The sequence below is a fragment of the Caretta caretta genome, chromosome 4, assembly GCF_965140235.1.
Source record: "Caretta caretta isolate rCarCar2 chromosome 4, rCarCar1.hap1, whole genome shotgun sequence".
NCBI classification, from domain to species: Eukaryota; Metazoa; Chordata; order Testudines; family Cheloniidae; genus Caretta; species Caretta caretta.
Window position 1 is genome coordinate 90728432 of NC_134209.1, and position 25330 is coordinate 90753761.

The window sequence follows — 25330 nt, forward strand, 5'->3', positions numbered from 1 at the left end:
AGTAACAAGAAGTTATTTGAGTAAGAAGTAATTTAGTTATTTAACTGCTTGAGCAAACTGGGAACCTGATCCCAGGATCTAAACTCCCTGTCCCTTTCCACTAGGGAAACCATGATGGGAATCTCACAGAGAGCCCAATATAAGATGTGAAACAGCTCCTAACACAGGCACAGAATAGGAGCTAAGAGCCCATTGCAGGATCAGAGCCAGAGTTTCTGTCCCCAAGAGAGGAAGGTATACTCAGAGAAAGAACTTACACACCAGAACCATTATCCTGCTAGTTACGTGAAGTCTAAGGAGCATTCCAAGTTACTTTGGATTAGATTCACAAAGGGACTTAGGCACCTAAGAAGGCAGGTAGGTACCTAATTCCAACATTTAGACACCACCAGCATTCATAAAACCCTGCTCAGCTGCCACCTAACCCTCAATAGGGTCCTGAGTTTCTACCAGTGGGCATGTGCAAAACTGCCTTAGTGCAGATACTGCCAAGCAGCCTAACGCATGCCTTAGTTCCTACAGGATTCTCAAAACCCACTAGTCTCATGGGTGAGACCCAATCTGGTTTACGTGATCTGGGCCTGCCTAAATCACATAGGACAGCTGGTGCTGAGAATTTTTGGTGCTGGCTGCCCATCCTATTATAGCCAATAGCTCAGGGGTTAGGGCACCTGCCTACTATGTAGGATACCCAAGTTTGAGTCCTCACATACCTGATTTGGAACAGGGACTTGAACCAGCTCTCCCACTGCTCAGGTGGCCGCCCACTCAGCTTGTTGGCTTCTGTGACTCCCTTTCTTAGGCACCTAACTTGGGGGCTGTGAATTCCACGGAGTGATGGCATTGCAACCCCTAAATCCCCTTTGTGAAACTAGCCCTTCCTACCTAAAACTTTCATTGACACAAACTTTACCAAATATTCCATGCTAAATTCTGAGGAGTAAGACAGATTAGGGCACTGATCTCCATTTCTCTGGAGGGCTCCATGTGCTTCATCCTTATTAGTATTAAAGTGAGTTACTCACATACACTAAAAAACAAAAACAAAACAGAGCTACCCACTCAGACTCAATTAAAACAGTAAGCCCTATCTCAACAGAAATCAGTAAATCTTCCAAAATACATCTAAGAACAGACTGTTCTAAGGTAAAAGCATTGTTCTGTGATTTTTATGTCTGTGTGGCACATGATCTTTATTTTTGCACTATCCAATTGCTTTCAAGAGTTCTTGAGATAATTCCATCCCATTAGTGAAGGCCTTACTCCTTTACCTAGATAGATGAATTATTAATGCCATGCGAAAGGAAAGTATGCCAACCATCATTTTATTACAAAATAATTATTAGCTAGTTTACACTCAATTAACAAATGAAAAACTAGGACATATATCTTGCCCAGGGGCCAGTAGGTAAATGTGGAAGAATTTTGGAAGCATTAGTGTGAGCCAGAAGCCATCAGATCCCTCCTTAGGATCATAGACTATCAGGGTTGGAAGGGACCTCAGGAGGACATCTAGTCCAAACCCCTGCTCAAAGCAGGGCCGATCCCCAACTAAATCATCCCAGCCAGGGCTTTGCCAAGCCTGACCTTAAAAACCTCTAAGGAAGGAGATTCCACCACTTCCCTAGGTAACCCATTCCAGTGCTTTACCATCCTCCTAGTGAAAAAGTTTTTCCTAATATCCAACCTAAACCTCCCCCACTGCAACTTGAGACCATTACTCCTTGTTCTGTCATCTGCTACCACTGAGAACAGTCTAGATCCATCCTCTTTGGAACCCCCTTTCAAGTAGTTGAAAGCAGCTATCAAATCCCCCCTCATTCTTCTCTTCTGCAGACTCAACAATCCCAGTTCCCTCAGCCTCTCCTCATAAGTCATGTGCTCCAGCCCCCTAATCATGTCTGTTGCCCTCCGCTGGACTCTTTCCAATTTTTCCACATCCTTCTTGTAGTGTGGGGCCCAAAACTGGACACAGTACTCCAGATGAGGCCTCACCAATGTCAAATAGAGGGGAATGATCACGTTCCTCGATCCGCTGGCAATGCCCCTACTTATACATCCCAAAATGCCATTAGCTTTCTTGGCCACAAGGGCACACTGTCGACTTATATCCAGCTTCTTGTCCACTGTAACCCCTAGGTCCTTTTCTGCAGAACTGCTGCCTACCCATGCGGTCCCTAGTCTGTAGCAGTGCATGGGATTCTTCCATTCTAAGTGCAGGACTCTGCACTTGTCCTTGTTGAACCTCATCAGATTTCTTTTGGCCCAATCTTCTAATTTGTCTAGGTCCCTCTGTATCCTGTCCCTACCCTCCAGCGTATCTACCATGCCTCCCAGTTTAGTGTCATCTGCAAACTTGCTGAGGGTGCAGTCCACGCCATCCTCCAGATCATTAATGAAGATATTGAACAAAACTGGCCCCCGGACTGACCCTTGGGTCACTCCGCTTGATACTGGCTGCCAACTAGATATGAAGCCATTGATCACTATCTGTTGAGCCCGATGATCTAGCCAGCTTTCTATCCACCTTATAGTCCATTCATCCAGCCCATACTTCTTTAACTTATTGGCAAGAATACTGTGGGAGACCGTATCAAAAGCTTTGCTACAGTCAAGGAATAACACCTCCAACTGCTTTCCCCTCATTCACAGAGCCAGTTATCTCGTCATAGAAGGCAATTAGGTTATTCAGACATGACTTGCCCTTGGTGAATCCATGCTGACTGTTCCTGATCACTTTTCTCTCCTTTAAGTGCTTCAGAATTGATTCCTTGAGGACCTGCTCCATGATTTTTCCAGGGACTGAGGTGAGGCTGACTGGCCTGTAGTTCCCCGGATCCTCCTCCTTCCCTTTTTTAAAGATGTGCACTACATTAGCCTTTTTCCAGGACTTCCCCTGATTGCCATGAGTTTTCAAAGATAACGGCCAATGGCTCTGCAATCACATCCGCCAATTCCTTTAGCACCCCCGGATGCAGTGCATCCTTCCTGGATAATATGTACTGTGAGCCCTTGCTCTAATTCTGAAATTTTATCAAAACATACAACCAAGTTGGTCTGGTTTATTCTTTTCAAACTCACCATTATGATTCTATTTTGTCCTCAGGGTTAATCTACACTGCAGCTGCAGTGGGGGGAGAGTTATTTGCAGCTCATGTAGACTTACCTGCACTAGCTGTACTAATGAGGATACGGCAGTGCTGGCTGAATAAGCCAGTCTGATTTCCCTGGATACGTACTCGCTTGTGAAACCAGTGCTGAAGCCTATGCTGCTATGCATAGGTATTTTTAATGAGCTAGCTAGATTAAAGTTAGCATGGGTATGAGTAAATGAGCTGTCAATCATACCCCCACTTGCAGCATAGATATACCCTAAGTGTGACATGGGAATTTTGCCACTGACTTCAGTGAGAGGGAGGGAGAGGGGAGTTATAATGATTTTTCTTTTAATATTTGTTCAACTACCTTACTAAAGATAGCCACTCCCTTACAACAAAATTAAACTAGAAGCACTACTATGAATTAACAAAGAAAAAGTACCTTGTTGAATGAGAAAAGAAGTATTTGCTGCTTTCAATCCATGCACATAAATCCTACTGGCAACAAATGAGAATTTTGCACTTGGCTGAGGTCAATATCTAACTCAAAGATTAGAAAATTATTTTAAAGGCGTAGAACACATACAAACATAGGGCCAAATTCTGCCCTTAAATATATCTGCACAACACCAATTCAATTAAAGGAAGTTACATGCACATCTGAGGATATAATTTCAGAAAAATAACTGACTGAAAATCAGTTGCACTAATAACTCAGTTGTTCCAATAATCAAATATATTTCCCAGGAGGATTATAACTTTGCATGGATAATGCCAGATGCCCTGAAAATTGGGTTTCAAAGCATAGTATTTAAAGTTACCTCTCAATTTCTGGTGTGAAGACAGGGAGGAGGAAGATGCTCCACAACACAAGTGGGGGAAAAAGCAATTAAACAAATTAAAAGTTAGAACTTGATGATTTCTGCATATTTAAAATGAATGGTAGAATAAAGACAGAAAAGCACTGTATTTAACTTAGGCAATATTTAATTTAATAAGTAAAAAAGATCCAAAGATTCCTTATTGAAATGACAAGGTCTAGTTGCTACCATCAGTTATGCTACTTATTTTTTAAAAAGTTTTAAAAGTCTTATCTGCAAGTGTTCGATGCAGCCATTACAATTCTGAGTTTTCTTTTTCATTAATCAAAAGGTGTAGATTGTCACAGTCTGAATCAATGAAGATAAAAAATTATTATTTTATGATTAACTATATAACAAAACACCTGCTTCACTTGTTTTTTTTAAATTGCCTGTACTCCGATATTAGTGTAGTTTCTGGTCATAAAATGCAAAATCAAAAGAAGTAATTTACTGTGTCATATTTTAGTCAATATGACCTTTAAAGTTAATTATCTAATTTGATACTAGACAAAAACCACGGTCTTTTCTCCAACATTACAAATCTACTTTATGAGACAGATGAAATGTGGTGTATATATATGCAAGGCAAAACAAAAAATCCTAGCAAATATGGCAAAAAAGGAAAAATTACCATTCAGAAATGAAGCTCCATTTGCTGCTTACAGGATCAAGACCAAAGTGGCTGTGAGAGATGTCGAGAACCCTCATATCCCAGAGAGTTGAGGGTGGAATGCAAAGAGCATTTTGCAAGACAGGTCCCTTAGTTCCTCAGCTCCCAAAATCAATTGTACGAATTGTATTTTTAAGTGGGTGGTAAGCACTGACAAGCTAAGTCTCTTATAACTTTTCATATTTGATGGAAAGTTATAGAAGCCAGAGCGTAGGACAAAAAATTGTTTTAAACTCTGAATAAGCTACACCATTGTATAATGTAATAACCTGCTTCTACAGTTTACACATTTCTCTGCAGTACTTTTAAAATCCACTCATTTGTAGTGACACTAATACAATATTACCAAAAATAATAAAATGGCACCGGTATATGCCATATTCTGAATCTGTTCCCTAATTATGTCAAAAATGGAAAGAGAAACTGTTTAGAATACACTAATTTTTTCTCTCTCTTCCTCCAGCCAGAATGAAACGTAATGTCATACTAGAACCAATAAGCGATTCAACCTGCCTCTTCCTTCCATTTTTCCAAAAAGTAGCTAATATAGATTAGTAGTAACGCTCTGAAATTACTTTCAAGTTTGTCCGTATTTAGTTACCCGAACCCGAGTTTATGAGAGAGCAACACCAACAAGTTTAGCTCTGAGTAGAGTCTTAAAGTCTCATCTATATTCCCTACATAGAGTAGTGAACACTAATTCAGATTTGTAAGTGGTATTCAATGCTAGTTTTGTTTTCTCACAGTTTGTGCATACATTACAAATACAAATGTGTGAAATTATTTAGTGAGAAAAATATAAGTTACAAGGTGAAGTTCTTTAGTGAGTGAAGTACAGTTCTTTGGTGAGCATGGACACAATACATGGAATCTGCTTCTTTCCATGAAAACCTGGTTGATTTGAATACGAACGAAATTCTGCCACCTTGCGATTTACACGTGTTAGTATCTGCATAAGCTCAAGTTTCTTTGCATGTTGTTTCAGCATCAAACATAGCGACTGAATAAACCAGGAGCCTTCTGATGAGTTTCTCCACGAGTAATAGCCTACAGAAGAATAAATTGTTAAGTGAAATACACTTAATTGGTCCAGTGTAGTGTCCTGTGATCGAGTAACGATCAGGAAAAAATAGTTAGTTTACAAGAGTAATTTTCTTGGGAACAATCAATCAAGAGTAATCAAGAGTTAAAATAATTAAATAAAGGTTTTAAAATAAATGACTCTAGCTTGTTACTTAAATAATCAAAACATACTTTCAATAGACATGACCACTCCATCTCCAAAACACAACACAAAGAGTTAGTTCAGATTGCCTAATCCTGACCTCCTTTACTAATCTAGACAAACCCTAGGCAAAGGAAGAGTCAAAACTGGGCAATCCATCTTTCACCACACAGTGTTCTAAGTGCAGCAGCAGTTTCTATTTAATTACACCATTAAAAGACACATATACAACAGGGAGAGAGGAAAATATAGTCAGATTCAGGACCCAGTTGCTCAGACCTCAGCATCACTGTCCTTGCCCTTCTCCAATCTCCTATATGCAGGAATAAAGCTACTAATCTATTCCCTGCCATTGAAATTGTGGATGGAATCAGAGGAGTTCTAATACAATGTCTCATATGGACAATATGAAGAATTAGATTACCTCCTCACATTATGTTTGTATTAATCACTATTTCTGGGTTGTGCAGGAACTACAAGTGAGGGTGGAATCTATACATCAGAAGAAAATTTGATTGTCAGGTACTCCCAAAGTCATCCCAAATAGTAATATACTTTTTGTTTCTTGCCATAATTTATTTGCATAGATCTGATTAACTGGGCACCCAGTACTACCGCAAATGAATGTTTGAGTCTGGAGGGTTTGACAGTGAAAAAATACCCTAACATTCAATTTATTGTAGGCATTTCAAGCTCTACCTCACTTTGTGCATAAGCACAAGAAAGTGAAAAAAGAAAGGCAATGGGAATCGTTTTATGAAAGAATAAAAAAAAAAAGTATTCAACCACCTTCAAATCAAGTGTAACATTAATACAAACAAACATCTATGTATTTTAGCACTGAAGAATTTTGACATGAGCCTCTCTTACCTGGAACAGTAGAATATGCATATAGGAAGTCTGCTTCTACAGGCATTTTCTGACAGGTATTTTCCTCTGAGCTACTGTCTGTCTCAACGCCAGAATCTAATTCTGTCCCTCTACAAGCCTGGAGAGAAGGGAGGGGAAACAAATTGAAGAAACAGTAAAGGTCAGCAGTAAACATCCCCAAGGTGTCCACTGTTAATTCAAACTTTGACATCTCACTGATGTAAAAAACAATTAAATGAACTATAAAAAGAATGAGATTCCTATACTTAACATGTTTCAGTACTGTTTGAATGCCAAGTACGGCAATCGGAGTTTATGTCATTGATTGCATCAGTTTGACTAAATTATGAGTTTATTCATTCAAAGTTTTGGTTTTTCATATAAGAATATATTGAAATTATGACTGATGTTTCAAAGATTTCTGGATAGCCCCGATGGAACTCATAACTTGACCTATTACAACTTCCGCCTACTTACATAAAGCCAGACAGTGCCACCTTTACTCAAGGAGAATAGCATCTTACTCTGCAAGTAGTCCTTTTGAAATCAATATAAGCAGTAAAAAAGTCTGAGCTTTGCCTCATCATCTAATGGAAAACTTGCATTATTCAAGTACGTAGCAGCTCAGCTGTGCTTTACCTGAAAGAAGAAAAGTTTTGGCTTTCCCACAAGACTCTTACATCTGTCTCCTCTGAACAGGCCTGTTAATATTTTCAATTCAAGAGGACCATCTGTACCATAGATTAATCCATCTTCACCATGACTTAACAACACACAAACAAAACTGCTTCGATTGCTGTGATCATCTTTAGCAACTAGAAAAAGATGAGAGAAATAATTGGTGTTTGAAACTTCCCATGCAATAGAAAAGTATGTTTATTATGATGTTAACAAGGACCTTATTTGGCAATATTGGGTTCAGCAATCACTTACACATACATGTACAGGCCAGCCATTGTACCTCACCTGTGACAATGAGAAACCACCCATGGCAAACATTAGGAGTAGACTACGTAGTTGGCTGCCTTGGGCATCTAATTTTTAGGAGTGGCTCTTGCATGGCTGCTCCCTACACTCCCAGGAGCCAAGACAGGTTCTGAGGATCTGCCCCTTTTAAGTCTCATGCATTGTTCGGAACAGCAGTCATATCTGGGGCAAGAAGCAGCTAAACCAACAATGCATCCCAACCCAGTCGCCTCCACCTGCACCAGCTGGGAGAACTTCAGGAGAGTGGGTGTTTGCCCCTTTAATGGTATCCTTCACGTCCTCTACACTGCTGCATACTTGTGGAATGGAGTGCCAAAGTCTTTAGTGCTAACTCTACAATAACCTGGATAAAAGGCTAGGTGAATCTCTATGTCCATTTAGTCCTCCATTGAGAGGAGTCAACAAGGTTGAAAATTGGTGACAGCTATGGTGATGATGGTTTTTGTGATATAAACAATATATTCAATTAGATCTAGACAAAAAACAAACTTTCTACATGGTAATGTTGGATCACTACCAACGTAGGCTATATTTGAACCAGGAACCATGTAATAAGAGGGCATCTATCATATTACCAATCTCCCGCAATGGTTAATGATCTACTACTTAACTTTTATTATAGATCCCTATCTTCTCATCCAATTTTATCTTAGTGATATTTGACATTATTGAAATTTATATTCTTAAACAAGAAGTCAGCACTCTCCAACACTATATCTTAGTTTCAACAACTCCTATTTCATCTGTGTTTGTGGCTTTATATTTTCCCATCTTTTACTAATATGAGAGTTTTAAGGCTCAGTTCTTGGCCCTTTTTACCATTGAGAACACATCAATTCTAGCTCATACTTAAGACCTAACTTCTATCTAAGCTTTTACTTATAGAACCCTACCTATATTTCTGTGTTAATTACATCCAACTCCACATCTCCTTTAGTTAATTATTTGATCACTGGGTCCCATCTATTGCACTTAATTCCTTTTATATTTTTTCTAATCATCCTAATCTGTAACATCAAGAGATCCAGAATGTTCCCTCCAGCATATTCTTTTCCTTCAGAAAGAGGAACCATGTTACAGGCTTTCTACCTCTGAATCCAATTCAAACCATCATTCCTGGTTTCCAAAATTATTCATAAACTGCTCTACCCTTCCTCTAACCTTGCATTTGCCTATTCCTCATCTCACTCTGCTTCTATGAAGTTATTCATAGAATCATAGAAGTATAGGACTGAAAGGAACCTTGATAAGTCACCTACTCCAGTTCCCTGCACTGAAGGCAGGACTACATAATAACCAGACCATTCTTGACATGTGTTTGTCTAACCTGTCCTTAAAAGCCTCCAACGACAGAGATTCCACAACCTCCCTAGGCAAACTGTTCCAGTGCTTAACTACCCTGACAATTAGGAAGTTTTTCCTAAAGTCCAACCTAAACCTCCTTTGCTGCAATTTAAGCCCATTGCGTCTTGCCCTATCTTTAGAGGTTAACAAGAACAATTTTTCACCCTCCTCCTTATAACACCCTTTTATGTACTTGAACTTAGGTTCTCCCCCAGTCTTCTCTTCTCCAGACTAAACAAACCAGTTTTTTCAATCTTTCCTCATAGGTCATGTTTTCTAGACCTTTAATAATTTTTGTTGCTCTCCTCTGGACTTTCTCCAATTTGTCCACATCTTTCCTGAAATGCGGCACCCAGAACTGGACACAATACTCCAGTTGAGGTCTTATCAGCACGGAGTAGAGTAGAAGAATTACTTCTTGTGTCTTGCTTACAACACTCCTGCTAATACATCCCAAAATGATGTCTGTTTTTTTGCAACAGTGTTACACTTTTGACTCGTATTTAGCTTGTGATCCACTATGACCCCCAGATCCCTTTCCGTGGTACTCCTTCCTAGGCAGTCATTTCCCATCTTGTATGTGTGCAACTGATTGTTCCTTCCTGAGTAGAGAACTTTGTATTTGTCCTTACAATGTCATCCTATTTACTTCAGACCATTTCTCCAATTTGTCCGTATCATTTTGAATTTTAATCTTCTCCTCCGAAGCACTTGCAACCTCTCCCAGCTTAGTATCATCTGCAAACTTTATAAGTGTACTCTTTATGCCGTTATCTAAATCATTGATGAAGATGTTGAACAGAACCAGACCCAGGACCGACCCCTGTGGGACCCCACTTGGTATACCTTCCCAGCTTCACTCTATTGTTCTCCTCCCCAGGATTTTCCGATTAGCTGGGGGAGCTGGTATCTCACTTTTACTGCCCCATTATGTAGATTTTTCTCTCTCTAGCATGGTTTGGGGGGCCATGTACTGTAATCAAAATATGACAAAATGAGAGACACTGTATTCTCAGGTCTGGACTTAGTTTTTCCTGCTACAGTTCTCTCAGAGACTGAGCAAATACGTTTGCAATACTCATGTGTTAGGGACAAGGGCAGACCTTGCTAAGATGCCACAATCACCTCTGATAGGTGACATGCACAGAAGTAAATGCAGATGAGGGTAGCAGCCTTGTCGCAGCAATAAAAGAATATATAAAAAATTTCAAACATGTGCCTTTCTTTCACTGTGACTGCAACAGGAAGGAGGTATTAGGAAACTTGAATAGAAAAAGTTTAGTTAAAAACAGTGGCATTTAAGTTGCGTGGCTAGTTTAGAAATAGACAGTAAAGCAGACCCCTATATAAAGACACTTTATATTCTAAAACAGATTTTTTTTTAAATCCTTCATTCTCTTTCCAAACTAGGAATTGTGACAGAAAAGTAACATGTAAATGATCTCAGTTAGGTTCTGAACACCTACCTGCAGGTTAAAGAGTTCAGATTCTGAGGACAGCAGCAAAAATTGCACATAGAGCTCAGTCCTGCAAGGTGTTGAACATGAAGCTAATCCCACAAAGCACTGAAGCATGTGAGTAGCTGTACGTAGTCAATGAACTACTCACATGCTTAAAGTGAATCATGTGCTTTGCTCGATCATCCCAGAGGGCTCAGCAGCTTGCAGGATCAAGCTCAAAGAACCTGTTTTTTTTCTTTTAGCATCCACAATTTTCCACTTATAAGAAGTACTGACCACTTATTCTTTTATCTAAAATTTTAAAGTATATAATTTTAGACTATAGATACATTTTAATAATACAGACCCAGACCATTACTACTTACCATTTTGCAAGATGTCAAACATTTGCTTCCCTGTACGATCATTGTGAAGGTTGACTTTATATCCCAAAGTCATAAAAGTATCTCTGATGCGTGCAGCATCTGCATCAGTACCAGATCGGAATGACATTCCTTTGGATTTGAAAAGAAGATTCACTTTAATTTCATCTAAAAGACACAGTACAGCTGATTTGGGGTGTCGGAGCCAAATTCTGCTCAGTTACACCAGGATAAGTCTAGACCAACTCCACTGAAGCAAATACTCCAGATTTACACCAGTGTAAGTTGAGCAGAATTTGACTGTATGCATTTATCACAAATAAAGCAAAAAGATTTTTCATTCCAAAATGAAACTTTTTGCAACAAACAAACAAACAAACAAACCCCAACAACAGTCTATGGGCCTAAGCAATCACATTAATACCTCTAAAACTTCAAAGGTAAGATACTGGCTGTTAAAATCAGCTTGATAAGTAGAATTTCCTACACTTGTAGTCCCCCTCCTACAAACAGATATTTGGAAGTATCTACCATGAGAATTTACACACATTTAAACCATTACATTTTTACATTAAAAAATCAGTCATCTGGTTGCTTATTTAAGTTTGAAGAACACTACATTTTACCAATTTCTCTGAATTAAGAAGAGCTTTAAAAACAAAATAGAAATATGAACAGTTACCAGTTGCTGGCAGGAAGTTCTTATTATTTATTATTATACATATCCCAATTTCTGGATAATCCATTTTGTAACTCTCATCTGGCTGTATTCCAGAGTCCATGGATTTGCTAACAGGCAGGCTCTTTCTGTACGGAAACCAGATAATGTAACAGATGAGTTTACAAAAACCAACAACCATTCTTAACAAGAGGAAACTTCCAAAACTGATTTATAAGCTTAGTCTTTTTCTAATTTTTCTCCATATTTTTTGGTAAGGTTCTTTTGCAACTAGTGAAAGTGATGATAATTTTCACTACTTGCTCATTAAATACTGTAAGTACCTCTATGAGATCAAATCAACCCCTTGATTTTTAAGTCACTGGGGCTCCACATGGGTGCTGGAGTCATATGCATGAAACAGCTAGCAGGATTGTCTTACATAGCCAGGCTCCAAACTGTGAAACTGATTGCATACAGTTCTGTCAAACAGAGTTACACAAATGAAAAAAAATATCAATTTTTAATCTCTCATTTGCAGTAATCTAATATGCAACTTGTAACACTCTTAGGTACAAATATTTAGACAGAAGTGTGTCTAAGTTGACAGTACCCCTGCAAAAGGGAATATATACACAACTCCTACTTACATCAATAGACAACAGTTGTGTGTGTATCTGAGGGCAGAATTGGTGCTAAAAGTTTAAACTTAAAATTCAATTCCATCAGAAAGCTACATTAACAGAAAGTTAAACAGATCTAGGAAATGACAATGTTTAAACTTCATGTGCAACCTTAATTCTGTTCCCATGTGTACATTAATTACAATACAGACCATTACTCTGATCCTGCTTAAATTTTACGCATACAAATACAGTACTCACAGTGATGTCACTAATCACATGCTTGAAGTTAGCACATATGTAAGCGATTGCAAGATTGGAGTCTATATGATCACATCACATTCTATTTTCCAAATAATATAACAAACAGGTTTTTTAAGCCCAATAACAATAGGTACGTATGTGTAGCAGCTTGCGGTTCTGTGTAGCATATGTTTACCAGATAAAGACCATGAAAGTAATTTATATTAATGTCCTGTGAACATACGAAATCCAGTGCCCGAAGCAAAGACTATTGCGGAACATTTATCGAGTATCTGCACTCTTTACAAGCCACACAAAAGTGTTCACAAAAACTGACGTGAGTCCTGTGCAAAGTCATTCTCAATGGTGAAACTGTTATACACCTTCTGGATAAAGTTGTCAAAGCACCAAGCCCATACAGCTTCACACACAGAACTTTATGCTTGCTGAGAATCCCTTCCTTTACTCATTGTCTCCCTCCACTAAACGTTTCAATTAACGTAGCCTCACCTTCATTGTACATATTACAACCTAAGTGCCATTGCACTTTAACTGTACTCTGTATATGCAGAATCTGATTTTCAAAAGCTTGTAAGGCTGCCAAATCCAAACCAATGTTAACTGGAACACTAAAAGGAACTATTGGTCAGTTCTTAGGGGTATACGGACTGGGCAGTCTATGTTTTTTCTTCTTTAATTCCTTGCATATTATAAATTATATTATATATTCAGTTTTGCAGTAGACTAAGTTATATTGGGTGTGAATCTGATTTTTTAAAAAAGAGAGTTGTTTACTAACATTGCAATATTGATGAACTAATCTTTGTGATATTTATTCAGTTTGTGTTATTTGCAGTTTCACCATACAATTTCATTCGAGGGCTATATCTCAGGACATTAAATATAAAACTTATTAAAGAAAACTAGAACCACCACACTCACCCTTGGGGACCAAAGAGAGATTTTGCATCTGCCTCATCATGACCTGATTGCAGTCCATCTTTTATATCTGCCATTGCTGTTCTTATTTATTAACTTGAAAACATAAGAAAATAGAAATGTAAGACATAAATTCCTTTTATTCACAACTACAACCGTTTCCTGTTGCTATGCTATTCTGAGGAACTTCAGAGGGGCCTAACAAAATTAGGCAATTGGGTACCATGATAGATAAAATTCAGAATTTACAAATTCAAAAGAAGGAACTTGGGTGGAAGGAATCTGGATTCTATATAAACTGTACCCACTATTAGCTGTGCCCACTCATTGTGGATGGTTTAATGAAAACACCAACTCAAAAAAGCAATTAAAATATTAGGCTGTAGAAACAGATGGATAGAAAAATAATTCTGAAAATATTATAACGATGTTATATAAATTCATGGTACTACTGCACCTTGAATACAGTGTTCAGTTCCGATGACCTCATCTCAAAAAAGACACAAGAGAAATAGAAGAGGTCCAAAGACAGGCAATAAAAATGATTTGAGACTCCATAGGAGGACAGATATTAGATTGTAAACTCTTTGAGGGAAGGACCATGTTTTCCTATGGGTTCATATGGGTTCAGCACTTAGCATAACTGGGCCTCATCCTAGTGAGCATATGGATGCTACTGTAACACAAATAATTTTTTCAAAGATTAAATAACAAAATAGTATAGAGAGCATATATTGGGTGTTCCTATTTATCTTCCATCATAACACAGGAAAAAGAACTTACAATGAAATTGAGAGGCAACAAGTTTAAAACCAATTAAATATATATAGATATATTTTTAAAACACACAATACAATTGTTCTTGTGGAACAATTGCCACAAGTTATCAAGTCCAAGATTTAACAACATTCCAAAAAGGGTTAGACATTTATACAGAGAGCAAGAACATTTATTGTTACACATTAGAAACGACCAAAAAGTGAGAGCTATAAACCCTCATGCTTCACAGACTAAGCCAGCTATGAAATGACAATAGTTTGAAAGAAACTTCCTCGATGGGCTAATTATTCCGTATTTGTCCATTGCAAGGATTGTTGCACCACCTTCTGAAGTATATGATAGAATGGATCTACATAAAATTTTAAATAACCAAAGAGATCAAGTTGCAACTGTTGCTGATCAGACAAGATGAAGAAAAATAGTATTCTCTGCTTTGGTTAAGTGTGGAGCTGGCAACGTAGGTTTGATCCTTTCACAGCTACCCTGTTTACTGATTTTCCCCCTTGCTCTAGCCACTATGTTGTCTTAATATACTGCGAATATCCTCAGAACCATGCAAGTCCATCTTCTGTGGATGCAATTACTAATGCATCAAAAGTGTTAACCCCATTTCATGCACCTCTATTTTTCAAAGACAGGTTTGTTATTTTTCAGTGGCTTCATGTCCCATGTATACTCTGGGTACATTTTCTATATCACTTGGGGCTCCAATGTAATTAAGACAACTCCTTGACCACTAAACATTTCCAGACTATTTTTACAGACCTGAAAGCTAGGACCCTGGGAATCAGCAGAAGATTAGATTCCCTGGATATGAACCTGCAAGGGGACCAAATATGGCATAATCCTACCCTAAACTTCAGCAGTTGCCTTCAGGACAATCAAATGTAGGAGGAAATGTGTCTGCGCTGCTAAACTTGCCTGCTCAGCATTATGAGCACATACTGTAGCATTGGGCAAGCAGAATCAGTTAAATTGCTTCAGTCCTTTTTTTTTTTTAAATCCCAAAGAGAAGAATATAGAGGAAAAAAAGAAAAGAAGATGGTGGTAGGACAAAAGAAATATTGTGGAAAGAGACAGATACAGATAGAGAGGAAGTGGTCTAGTGGCAGCACATGTTCACATAAAACCATATTTAGTTCTTTATGTTAAGACAACATGGGCAGAGTAACTGTGTAGACAGTGTACTAAGACCCAGGAAGAAGCCCTTAGCAACCTCTCTGCCCAGCTGATAAGGCTGCATTAAAAGGTCACAGAAGCTTCCTCAGCCAAAAGTAGGGTTTACCTTTATGCAGTGCCTTTTTTGAGTGGAGGGCGGGGAATTAGGGGATTGCAGAACCTCCAGAAAGAACAAGAGCATATACAAAAAGGAGTAGATTCAAGGAAAGAGGAAGAAAAAGATGCACAACAACAAGAAAGGGGTAGAAAAGACACAGAAAATGGCAGAAAGAAATTGTTTGTAGAATGAGGGAAGGTCCCTAGAAGAAACAAAAAAAGAATATAAATCTTTCACCATTGTGCACATTTTTCCATTTCATAAGTCTCAGTTTGGCTAAAGATTAGGAGTCCTTAAAAGGTGAAACTGCAGACATATTTTAAAATGAGGTGTATTAGTTATTGGCATTTCTATTGCGCTCATCACTATAATATCTAGGCACCTACTGAATTAGGTATTTCTGATCTCTGCAAGCTTTGTAAGTCTGGAATTTACATCCGATGTAAATTCCAGACTTAGGAAGCTTGCAGGGATCAGAAACTCTCTCAGGGCTTGTCTACACTACCAAGTTTTGTTGACAAAACTTATGTTGACACCCGAAAGTCGACAAAAGAAAAACTGCCAAAGGGTGTCCACACTTGTACCTAATGTGGACACGATCTGTCAACAGAGGGAGCACCATCATCGACAGGGTGAGCAATGCACTATGGGTATGTATCCCACAGTGCAGTAAGGAAGTGGTAAGGAAGAGCTGATCGCTGCATACGTACTAATATAATATAATTAATAGAGTAACAATGACTGCTCCAGATAGGAAGAATAAGTGGGGCCTTCAGCACATAATGACAAATTAATTCCTTCCTCCCCACAGCTTTGTGGTGACTGAAGTCAGATATGTTTGGTCTGCTCCGATGTCACAAAAACCATAATTTAGAGTCATCACAGTTACTAGAGGCCCTATTGACCAAGTCAAGTGGCTGTAGTAGTAAGTGGTACTTTTGAATTATAACACGATTCAGTACTTATAAAAATATTTTATACAATATAAAAACACTTTGAAAAAACATGTTACAAAATACAAAAATGCCACTTACTACACCCCGTTTGGCCAATTCCACGGCTCAACATGGTTCCAGTGGTAGCTGCAATTTCCAGACTGATGCATTCTATGGCATCTGAGTGGAGATGGCCTGCACCTTTTGGAAGCTGAAGTGCCAGGAAGGAAAGTTAGGCTAAGATCAGTTATGTGCTGAATGACCTATTTACCTTTGCTATTTGAGCATTAAGCAACTACAGATTCATTTACCATCATTTTCAAAATGAGACTTGTAGTTCACCTTTAATGTTTATGGAATTTTTGAGTCTCTTAATGAAGCAAGTTAGCTACACTTATTTAAAAACAAAACAGAGACCCATCAGCAGACATCTGTTTTGTTGCTGTGCACTCAGACACACGCTGTCAGCAATAATTTTTCTCTATTCCATAGCACTGATGCCAACACCAAGTAATAGCAATGCTCTTGGGAGGTCAATGCTCGTTCTCGCTGACTTGGAGTACTAAGAATTACCTCACCTTAGTTAGCTAATGCAATGATGTCATTTTCTGTCACGGAAAATGCACATTTATCCAGGGAGGATGATCTCATGCTATGGGGGACAAAAAAGTACCTTTGAGCAAACATGTTTAGAATTAATTATAATTGTTCTGCTCTTTGAAATTTTTTTCCTGAGTCTTAAAATATCAGCTATGTGCACGCAGTCAGATAAGAACTTTAAACAGCAAAGGAACCTTTTAAAAAAACTTGATGTGATTACTAGCAGAATATTGATCCTTTTTCCTTAGCTTTTGGGACATTTTATTTACCATTTAGGATCATTTGATTTGTTTTATTTAAAAAATTCAGTTATCAAATGGATAAAAAGCTACAAAAAAGACAGAAGATGTAAAGAAAGATACTTTCTCTAGAGCTTACTAAGGGTGGAGGGGGCAAAGAGAGAATCAGTTGAAACAGGACCCAACATTAGAGTTGCTAGCAAACTACAACAAATTACTGCAGTAACAGACTCCCTGTACAATATATTATTCAAATAAGATTTTTTTTTAAATGAGCAGAGCTGTTCTAAGTTATTCCTTTTGCTGGGACAATGACCAACTACTAAAATAATTTCTTGACCATAGTCAAATGACTTAGAGCAACTGCAACCCCTAACTCCATCTGGACCTACTGAGATTAAACTCAGTCAGACGATGCTTCATTGTATGACATTCATGTTTTAAGTCAATACAATAACCAAATTTTTTTTTAGTACTATGTGTCTGAATTGTGAAACATTCACTAACGGAAATTAATGATACAGAATCAGAGTGTAAATAATGTTAAAGTTTCTTTGACTTGGAAGCAAATAACTGAATGATCTTTGGTTACTCCACACCCCTTGAAATATGCAAACCATAATGAACAAAGACAGCACGTGTTCAATATATGCCAGCTATGTTATGAAGCAGTGCTCAGACCAAAATAAGTGTCTTGAAACAAATGTCTCAGTGTCTTTTTATAATTACTCTGATTTCCCCCCCCGCAGTTTACAATTTCCCACTTTACATGATTATAATGGAAAAATGGAAATAGTCAACTATACGCACAAATAGAATAAATGCATGCATGAAATACTGGAATGATCAACACAGCTCTCTAAAATGAATAGCTAGTATATGAGGGCAAAAAACTCAAACCAAACCAAAACCAGAATATTTGTCTCTTAAAACCTCAAATTACAAATGTTTAAACTGCAGATTTAATTCTGTATATGAAATTATACTAATACCAAATATTGCACTTTTTCGTAATCATTATGCAACCTTGTGGTTACTACTGGCTAGGTGAGCTGCTCACCTAAAAAGAGACCACAAGCCACTAAGCACATGATCAGAAAAATGTCATACAAGCAATTTTCTAGCATAGCATCCATAAGTATGAAGGACAACTTCAAAGTGAAAAAATTAACATTACAACATGTACAAATACTGTAAAACGGTTACTAAAAAAAAAGCTACTCAAATAATGTTGAAAGACAGGAGTATTGGCCCACTGTTGTGGGACAAGAAGTGAAAAAGAAAGTGCTTTGCAACAGCCACTTCCAGACAATTATGGAGCAGTGTGAAGAATTCTAATGAGATTCTCATCCAGTTGTCTATGGATGGAAAGACAACAATAAATGACACTGGCCTTGACAGTCAATATTAATAATGCATTTCCCCACCTGGAAATAAGAATCTTTTCTGACCTCCCAATCCCCTAAAGCAGAATTTTTAAAGTATCTCAGTGTATGAACGATCAAGGAAAGGCTTCACAGACCATTGGTATCCAAAGAACACAGTCGGTGAATAGTTGCGTTGGACTGTCAGTTAAATAAAAAGCAAAATGATGCAATATGGTCAATAAAAACAATACATATTATATGATATTTCAATTTCAAAATTCAGCTATTCTCTTCAGTACTGCATTTGAAACTGCATATTAAACTTATTGAAATGATCAGTACAGTAACAAATTTTCTTCCTCTCAAATTTCCTTCCTCTGTCCCCTAAAAAAATCCGGAACCCAGTAATTTAGAGGAAAACACACAATTTGCAGAATTTGGCAGAAGATATATTTTCCAGGAGCAGCTGAAGTATGAGGTGGATATATTTGTATTTGCTGCACAGGGGCTCCATTTTCAGAATGCTTTGAAATATAAAGGTTTTTTGGAATAATAGCAACTTGCTACTAAACAACAGGCTTGTCTACAAGAAGAGAGATTTAAGATGGAAGTAGTAATACAGCCTGCCAGGAAATTTCTTCCAATAAAACTAATCCAAGATAACTTTTATTTGTAAATTAATACTCAGAAAATGTGCTCAGACAAAATACAGGCAATACAAGGTCACATATCTAGGAACAAAGAAAGTAAAGAGGACTAGGTCCTGGAAAGCAGTGACTCTGCAAAGAACTTAGGGGTCATGGTAAATGGTGAGACCATTGTCTTTGAAGTGTGGACACAATACTACACAAATGTTGAAGCATTAGAGAGAGTTCAGAGAAGAACTACAAAGAATGATTTGAGGCTGGAAAACATGCTTTATGATGAGAGACTTAAGCTAAATAGTTTCAGATCCTTATTAGAGAGTGGGTAGGGGCAACTTGATGACGTACACAAGAAGAGGATATCCAATACTGGAGGGCTCTTCAGCCTAGCAGACAGTGGCATAACAATGTTCAATGGCTGGAAGATGAAGCTAGAAAAATTCAAACTGGAAATTAGGTGCAATTTTTAACAGTGAAGATAGGTAATCACTGGAACATCTTAATTTAGGGAAATGGCAGATTTGCCATCACTTAAAAACATCTTTAAATCTAGACTGGATATCATTCTAAAAGATGTGCTTTAGTTCAACCATGAGTTCTCAGGCTCAAAGCAGAGATTTTGGGGTTAAATTCAATGTCTGCAGAAAGTTAAGACTAGATTACCATAATGGTACCTTTCCCTACTGTCCAGAAAAAGGGGAAAGACACACCCAATACTCCATCCCACCCGATTCATATGGGGGTAAACTCCACAAATGCAAATTACAGCTTTCCTTGTTTGCATTGGTGCGGCTATTTTGGTGGCTGGCAATCAGTTGCTGGAAACAGGATAAATTCTCAGTGTAGACATGGCCCAACTATTTCACTCCTGACCATTTTAGCAGAAACACCCTGCTACACTGGGGCTGTGGATGAAGCTTAGAGTACCACCAACTTTCCCCCAACACCAATATGACCCCTAGCTTAAACAGATCTGATTCTGTTTAAAAAACATCAACTATATAGTATCTTACTGATGTCATCACCATATCATATATATTTTTTGCTGCTGTTTAGGGCGCACAGAACATTTAACACAGTGGCTACATTATATTAATTTCTCAGTAACTCAATGTTAATTTTTTAAAACTATTTATTCAGATTACAATATTAAGGTAGGGGACATTTGGGTGTTAGGCTACTTCATAGAGCAGGGGTAGTAAACAGGTAGACCATGGGCCAAATCCAGACTGCCAGACACTTTTGAATGGACCCAAAAATATTTTTATTTATTTATTATCATTATTGTTGTTATTTTCGCTGGTCTGGATCTTGACTATACCTTGACCAAGAAATTTAGACCTTGACAAAAAAATCGTTGACCGCTCCTGCCATAGAATCTCCTCTGTAAGTTCTATACAGTAAGATAGATCAAGGCTTATTTCTATTCTACAAAGAGTCCTCGGATTTACAATGCCCAACTTATGTCGGATGCCACTCACAACGCTTTTCAATTGACTGCCCATTTTGCCCCTACGATGCTTGTTTTTCCCTTACTACGCTTGAGTTGCATAAAGTCTGCTTGAAATACTTCCTGGTTGCGTTATACTGGTATGGAGCTGGAAGGAGTTGCTTCTGATTGGCTTTGAGGTAGCAGGGTAGCTTGTTGCTGGGTAGGGTTGCCGATTGTTTTTAACTGGCTCCTGACCCTGGGCTCAGCCAATCACAAAGCTTGAACAATGGCTCAGCATGTGTGCCATTCTCCCTGGCTTTCAGAGCCCATGTTGCTGGCATTCTGAGCAGCACATGTGAGTGTATATCAGGGGTAGGCATCCTATGGCATGCGTGCCAAAGGCGGCACGTGAGCTGATTTTCAGTGGCACTCACACTGCCCGGGTCCTGGCCACCAGTCCGGGGGGGTTCTGCATTTTAATTTAATTTTAAATGAAGCTTCTTAAACATTTTAAAAACCTTATTTACTTTACATACAATAGTTCAGTTATATATTAAAGATTTATAGAAAGAGACCTTCTAAAAACATTACAATTACTGGCACATGAAACCTTAAATTAGAGTGAATAAATGAAGACTCAGCACACCACTTCCGAAAGGTTGCCAACCCCTGGTGTATGTGTTTATTTGAATGCTGTTTACAAAATACAGTATATAGTAAATACATTGATATTGCAACATTAGTCATCTATAATTCATTTAATACAAAAAACTCGGTTACTGTGGTGAAAATAGTGTATCAAGCCTTGGTTCAGGAACCAATCCCCTTTCAAACCATTGATTCCTATGGGAAAAGCGGTTTCAGTTTACAACGTTTCAACTTACAACGCAATTCTAAGGAACAAATTGTGTCATAAGTCCCAGAATTCCCTGTATACAGGTTTTTATACTGAACTCAATGTAGTTTCTAAGCCCACTCCAGTAGTGCATTAAGCAATGTATGGTTTATTCTCTCTTTCATCTTCTCCCCAGAGGGAGAATTATGTGTACTCTGTAGTATTTTATTTTGTTAGGCTTTTGGTTTGTTTTAAAGGCACACGTTGCTATGCATTTATATTAGTGAAGTCAGAGTTGAAGAAATGTGCCTTGCAGTTGGAGCAGAAGAAGGTGGTGAGGTTTGTGATGGTCCTTAGCTCCAGTGGGAGTTTGTTGCACAATCTCAACTGGCCCCTGAGAAAGTCCTATGTCCTGCACAGAAGTGCTTTAACTTTAGGGTAGAAAGTCTCACAGTGTCTGAAGAGGTGACAAAGACCTGTATAGCTGTATTTAACTCATTGTTGGCAGTCTCCTAACCAACCAGAGATGGTAAAAAGTCACTGATGGATTCTGCTATGTGAGAATTTAGCATCAGCAAGGAATCCAGGAGCACTCCTAAACTACAGATGGAACTGACCAATTGTGGATGTGTATCTTCAATCAAAGGAGATGGCACCATGGTTGCACAATTTTCAAAATTCCTTTCTTTGCCCAGCAGCATAAGCTCTTCTTTGCTCAGATTCAGTTTTTATCAGATGTTCTTCATCCATAAGCTGATCTCGTCCAACCACTGGACTCTATTGGTGGTAGTTTATGGTGATATGTAGCGATAGATAGGTAGAGTTTTGTGTTGTGTAGATGGATCCTTGTGCCTGTTCAGAGGCTTACTGAAGCCAATGGAATATTGGCACTTGGGTCCAGTTATATACTGTAAGGTTATAATTTCACCAATCAGTCACAAAGTGTCAGTGACAGAGCAGACGCTAACCCTTTTCCTTCTGAAGTGCTAATCCTGCACTCAGATACATGTGGGCAGACCTATCTACACAGACTGATTTCAACAGGGATCCACATGGCTGCCTGTGTGGATCTGATTGTAGAATGGGTCTTAGACAATACACCTCCAATGCCCCAGCACTGTGCTCTGGAGAAACGAGTTGAGGAGGTACCATTTTTCAGGTGAGATTTAAAACTGATGTCCGGAGCTGACCAGCAGAAGTCATTGAAGATTCTCTAGTAGACAACCTGGGTAAATGCCACTGCTAATTTTCTGTCATACACTTACTCCTCGGGGAATTCTGTGCCACTGCACATGCGCAGAATTTATGTCCTCCGCGAATTGCTTTGCTTCCCTGCAGAAAAATGACCTTCTGAAAGGGAAGCAAAGGGAAGCCACAAGAGTGGTCATGCAACCTTCCCCAGCAGTATGTTTTGGGTGCCCAGAGCAGCTGGCAGAGAGGTAAATTACTGGGGGGCAAGAGGCAGAACTTGTAAAACCCAGCTGGTGGCTCCTACCCTGCACCAGGCTCAGCTGCTAGTCCCAGCTGGGCAGGACGGGACTTCCTCTTCCCCTGCAGGCACCTAGGGCCTGGTTAGATCCACCCTCAGATTTCTCTCCCAGCTGCAGGAAGCTCTGCAAACCCCAGCCCCCACATACACTTCCTGCACCCATTGCTCCTCAGCTGCAGCGGGAGGGATTCCTGTACAGGGAGCTGCTCCCCCAGACGCCCAACCCCCATGCATCCAGACCTTCTCATACTCAGACCCTCTTGCTGAGCCTCACCCACTCCCCTGCACTCAGACCTCCCCCTTGCGATGAGTCCCACTCCCCAGGTACCTGGCCCACCCCGACGAGCCACCTGCACCCGGATCCCCACCTCACTGAGCCAGAACCAGCTGCACCTGGATCCCAACCCCACTGAGCTCCACACCCCTAGCATCTGAACCCCCCCATTGAGCCCCCCACACCCAGAAAGCCGTGCTGAACTCTATCCCCCAACACACACACAACCTGCCACTGAGCCCAACCACCTTCACTTGGACCCCCTTGCAGAGTCCCATTACCGTTGCACCCAGAACCCCTCAACAAGCCCCTGTGCATCCATATCCCTCTCAACCCACACCTGGATCCACCCACATTAAGCCCCATTCACACCTGGATGTTGCCTTACTGAGCCTGCCTACCCACACAGAGGGGCAGGGCCCTGGGGTGTTTCTGGGGCAGCCCACGTCCTAGTGCTGTATCAGGGTCGGGTGCAGCCTGTGCTCCCCAGTGCCATGCAGGAGACTCCACATTTATTTGACAAATAAAATTTGCAGAATTTTAAAATATTGAGCACAGAATTTTAATTTTTTTGGCGCAGAATACCCTCAGGAGTATACACTCCAATTTAGTATTACTATATGCTGACAGTGACAGACCTGAAAGATTAGACCTGGATTTTAATTAATTATTACTATTTCCAAACAGAACCTTAAAGTCAATTAAATTAGATTTCAGCATTCTCCCTCAGCACTGTGTAAGAACATGAGAGCCAGAAACAAACTCTAGAAAACTGAAAGTGGTTAGTCTATTCTAGCTGTGCATGGAGGAGGAAAAGTAAAGCATCTTGCAATGCATTAGAGGGAAAAAAATCATATTCATGAATTCATACTGCATCCATATTTTAACTTTTAATAGTACTTTACTTTCATATTTTGACATTGTACGGCATTATGGGTACGGGCTTGTCTACACTTGGAAATTTCCTGGAATTGTTATTCCGAAAGAACTAATCTACACGAATGAAGCTAAACCGGACAAAGGCTCTCAGGGGCTGGGGCTGCAATAAGAGCGCCTTATACAGAAATAACTGTCGATAACACACAATTATTCCGGAAGAGCCATCGGGGACTTGCCAAGCGCAGCCTCGGAACCCTGTTAACCTCATCCTGCCGCGCTGCACAGACGCCACCTCGCACCCCAGAAGAGGCTGCATTTCAGCGGCGGGCGCCAGGCTCGCAGAGCCCATCGGCTCGCGAAGGGCGAGGGAGGAAGGTGCCTGGGGCAGTAACCCCGGATCGTCTGTTGCTTCCCCGCAAGGGAGGCGAGGCAGCGAGAACGAGCCGAGCCCCCTTTCCTGAGCGTCCCGCGGCGCCCCGGGCTCGGAGCGAGCCCCGCGGCTCTGCTCAGAGCCCGGCCCTGGGAGCGGAGCAGCCGGAGCCGCCCGGGCTCTTTGTTCACCCGAAGGCGGCGGGGCTAGGTGCTGCCCGGGCTCAGCGGGGGCGGCGCCACCGTGCGAGCAGCCAGGCTCTGGCACAGCGCCCTGCGCGCGGGGACCCCCAGCCTCCACCGCTGCTCCCCGGCCCCGGTCCAGCGCGGCCACTGACCTGCCTCCGCCGCGCCGCTCCGTGCCGCCGGCCTCCCGCTGGCCCCTCCGCCCCGGACTACAGTAGACTGCAAACGTGCGGCTGCTCACTCCGCCCCGGTCCCGCCCTGCAGGGGGCGGGAGAGGGGGCGGGCGCAGGGCGGTGGCCGGTTCAAACGCGGCCAGGCGGGCTCTGAGCGCGGGCGGGCCTGTTTGTCTCCCCCCCAGGTGAGTGTGCGCCCAGTAGGGAGGGGCAACTCCGGACACACAGGCCGGCGTTACCGCCGTCCCCTCGGCCTGCTCCTGGCCGGGTGGGTCCCGTTCGGTAACGCTATGTCCAGCACGCCCCTCCCGAGCTGTCCCGCCGGGAGCGGGCCTAGCAGCGCGGCCCGCGGCCCCCGCAGGCGGGCTGGGGGCGCCCCCCTAAGGCAGCAGGGCTGTGTCCGCGCTGTGAACGAGGAGAGGGACGGGCAGCGTTTGCGTAGGGGGCTAGCATATCCGGCGGGGGCGATAGGGAGAGGAAGGAGAAAGGAAGGCCGCCAAAACCCGCGCC

General features: G+C 40.5%; 2 protein-coding genes across 4 annotated transcripts in view; one reads left to right on the forward strand and one right to left on the reverse strand.

Annotated features, from left to right (window-relative positions):
- Positions 1 to 4067: 4067 nt before the first annotated feature.
- On the reverse strand, positions 4068 to 24931 carry CASP3 (caspase 3). Of its 2 annotated transcripts, none has more exons than XM_048847944.2 (7): positions 24800 to 24931; positions 13346 to 13438; positions 11562 to 11686; positions 10883 to 11011; positions 7366 to 7541; positions 6727 to 6844; positions 4068 to 5678 (listed from the first exon to the last, which is right to left on the reverse strand). In XM_048847944.2, the coding sequence occupies exons 2-7, from the start codon at positions 13417 to 13419 to the stop codon at positions 5452 to 5454; spliced, it is 849 nt and encodes a 282-aa protein (XP_048703901.1). In that variant the 5' UTR covers positions 13420 to 13438; positions 24800 to 24931; the 3' UTR covers positions 4068 to 5451. The 2 variants fall into 2 exon arrangements, with proteins under 2 accessions (XP_048703901.1, XP_048703902.1); XM_048847945.2 differs by lacking the exon at positions 24800 to 24931 and adding an exon at positions 16912 to 16934.
- The window catches only part of PRIMPOL (primase and DNA directed polymerase), a 32752-nt gene continuing 32344 nt past the window's right edge, over positions 24923 to 25330 (forward strand). For both annotated transcript variants that reach the window (XM_048847931.2, XM_075127857.1), the window contains exon 1: positions 24923 to 25005. The gene's annotated coding sequence lies outside the window, so the exon portion shown is untranslated. The remainder of the gene's footprint in view (positions 25006 to 25330) is intronic.

Coding starts and splice junctions, on each gene's coding strand:
- CASP3 (XM_048847944.2), bottom strand. CDS start 13,419: ATGGCAGATATAAAAGATGGACTGCAATCAGGTCATGATGAGGCAGAT. Junction 11,012..11,561: donor GAACTTCCTGCCAGCAACTG/GTAACTGTTCAT, acceptor TCAAATCCAAAG/GAATGTCATTCCGATCTGGT. Junction 5,679..6,726: donor TGCATATTCTACTGTTCCAG/GTAAGAGAGGCT, acceptor ATTCTTCTGTAG/GCTATTACTCGTGGAGAAAC.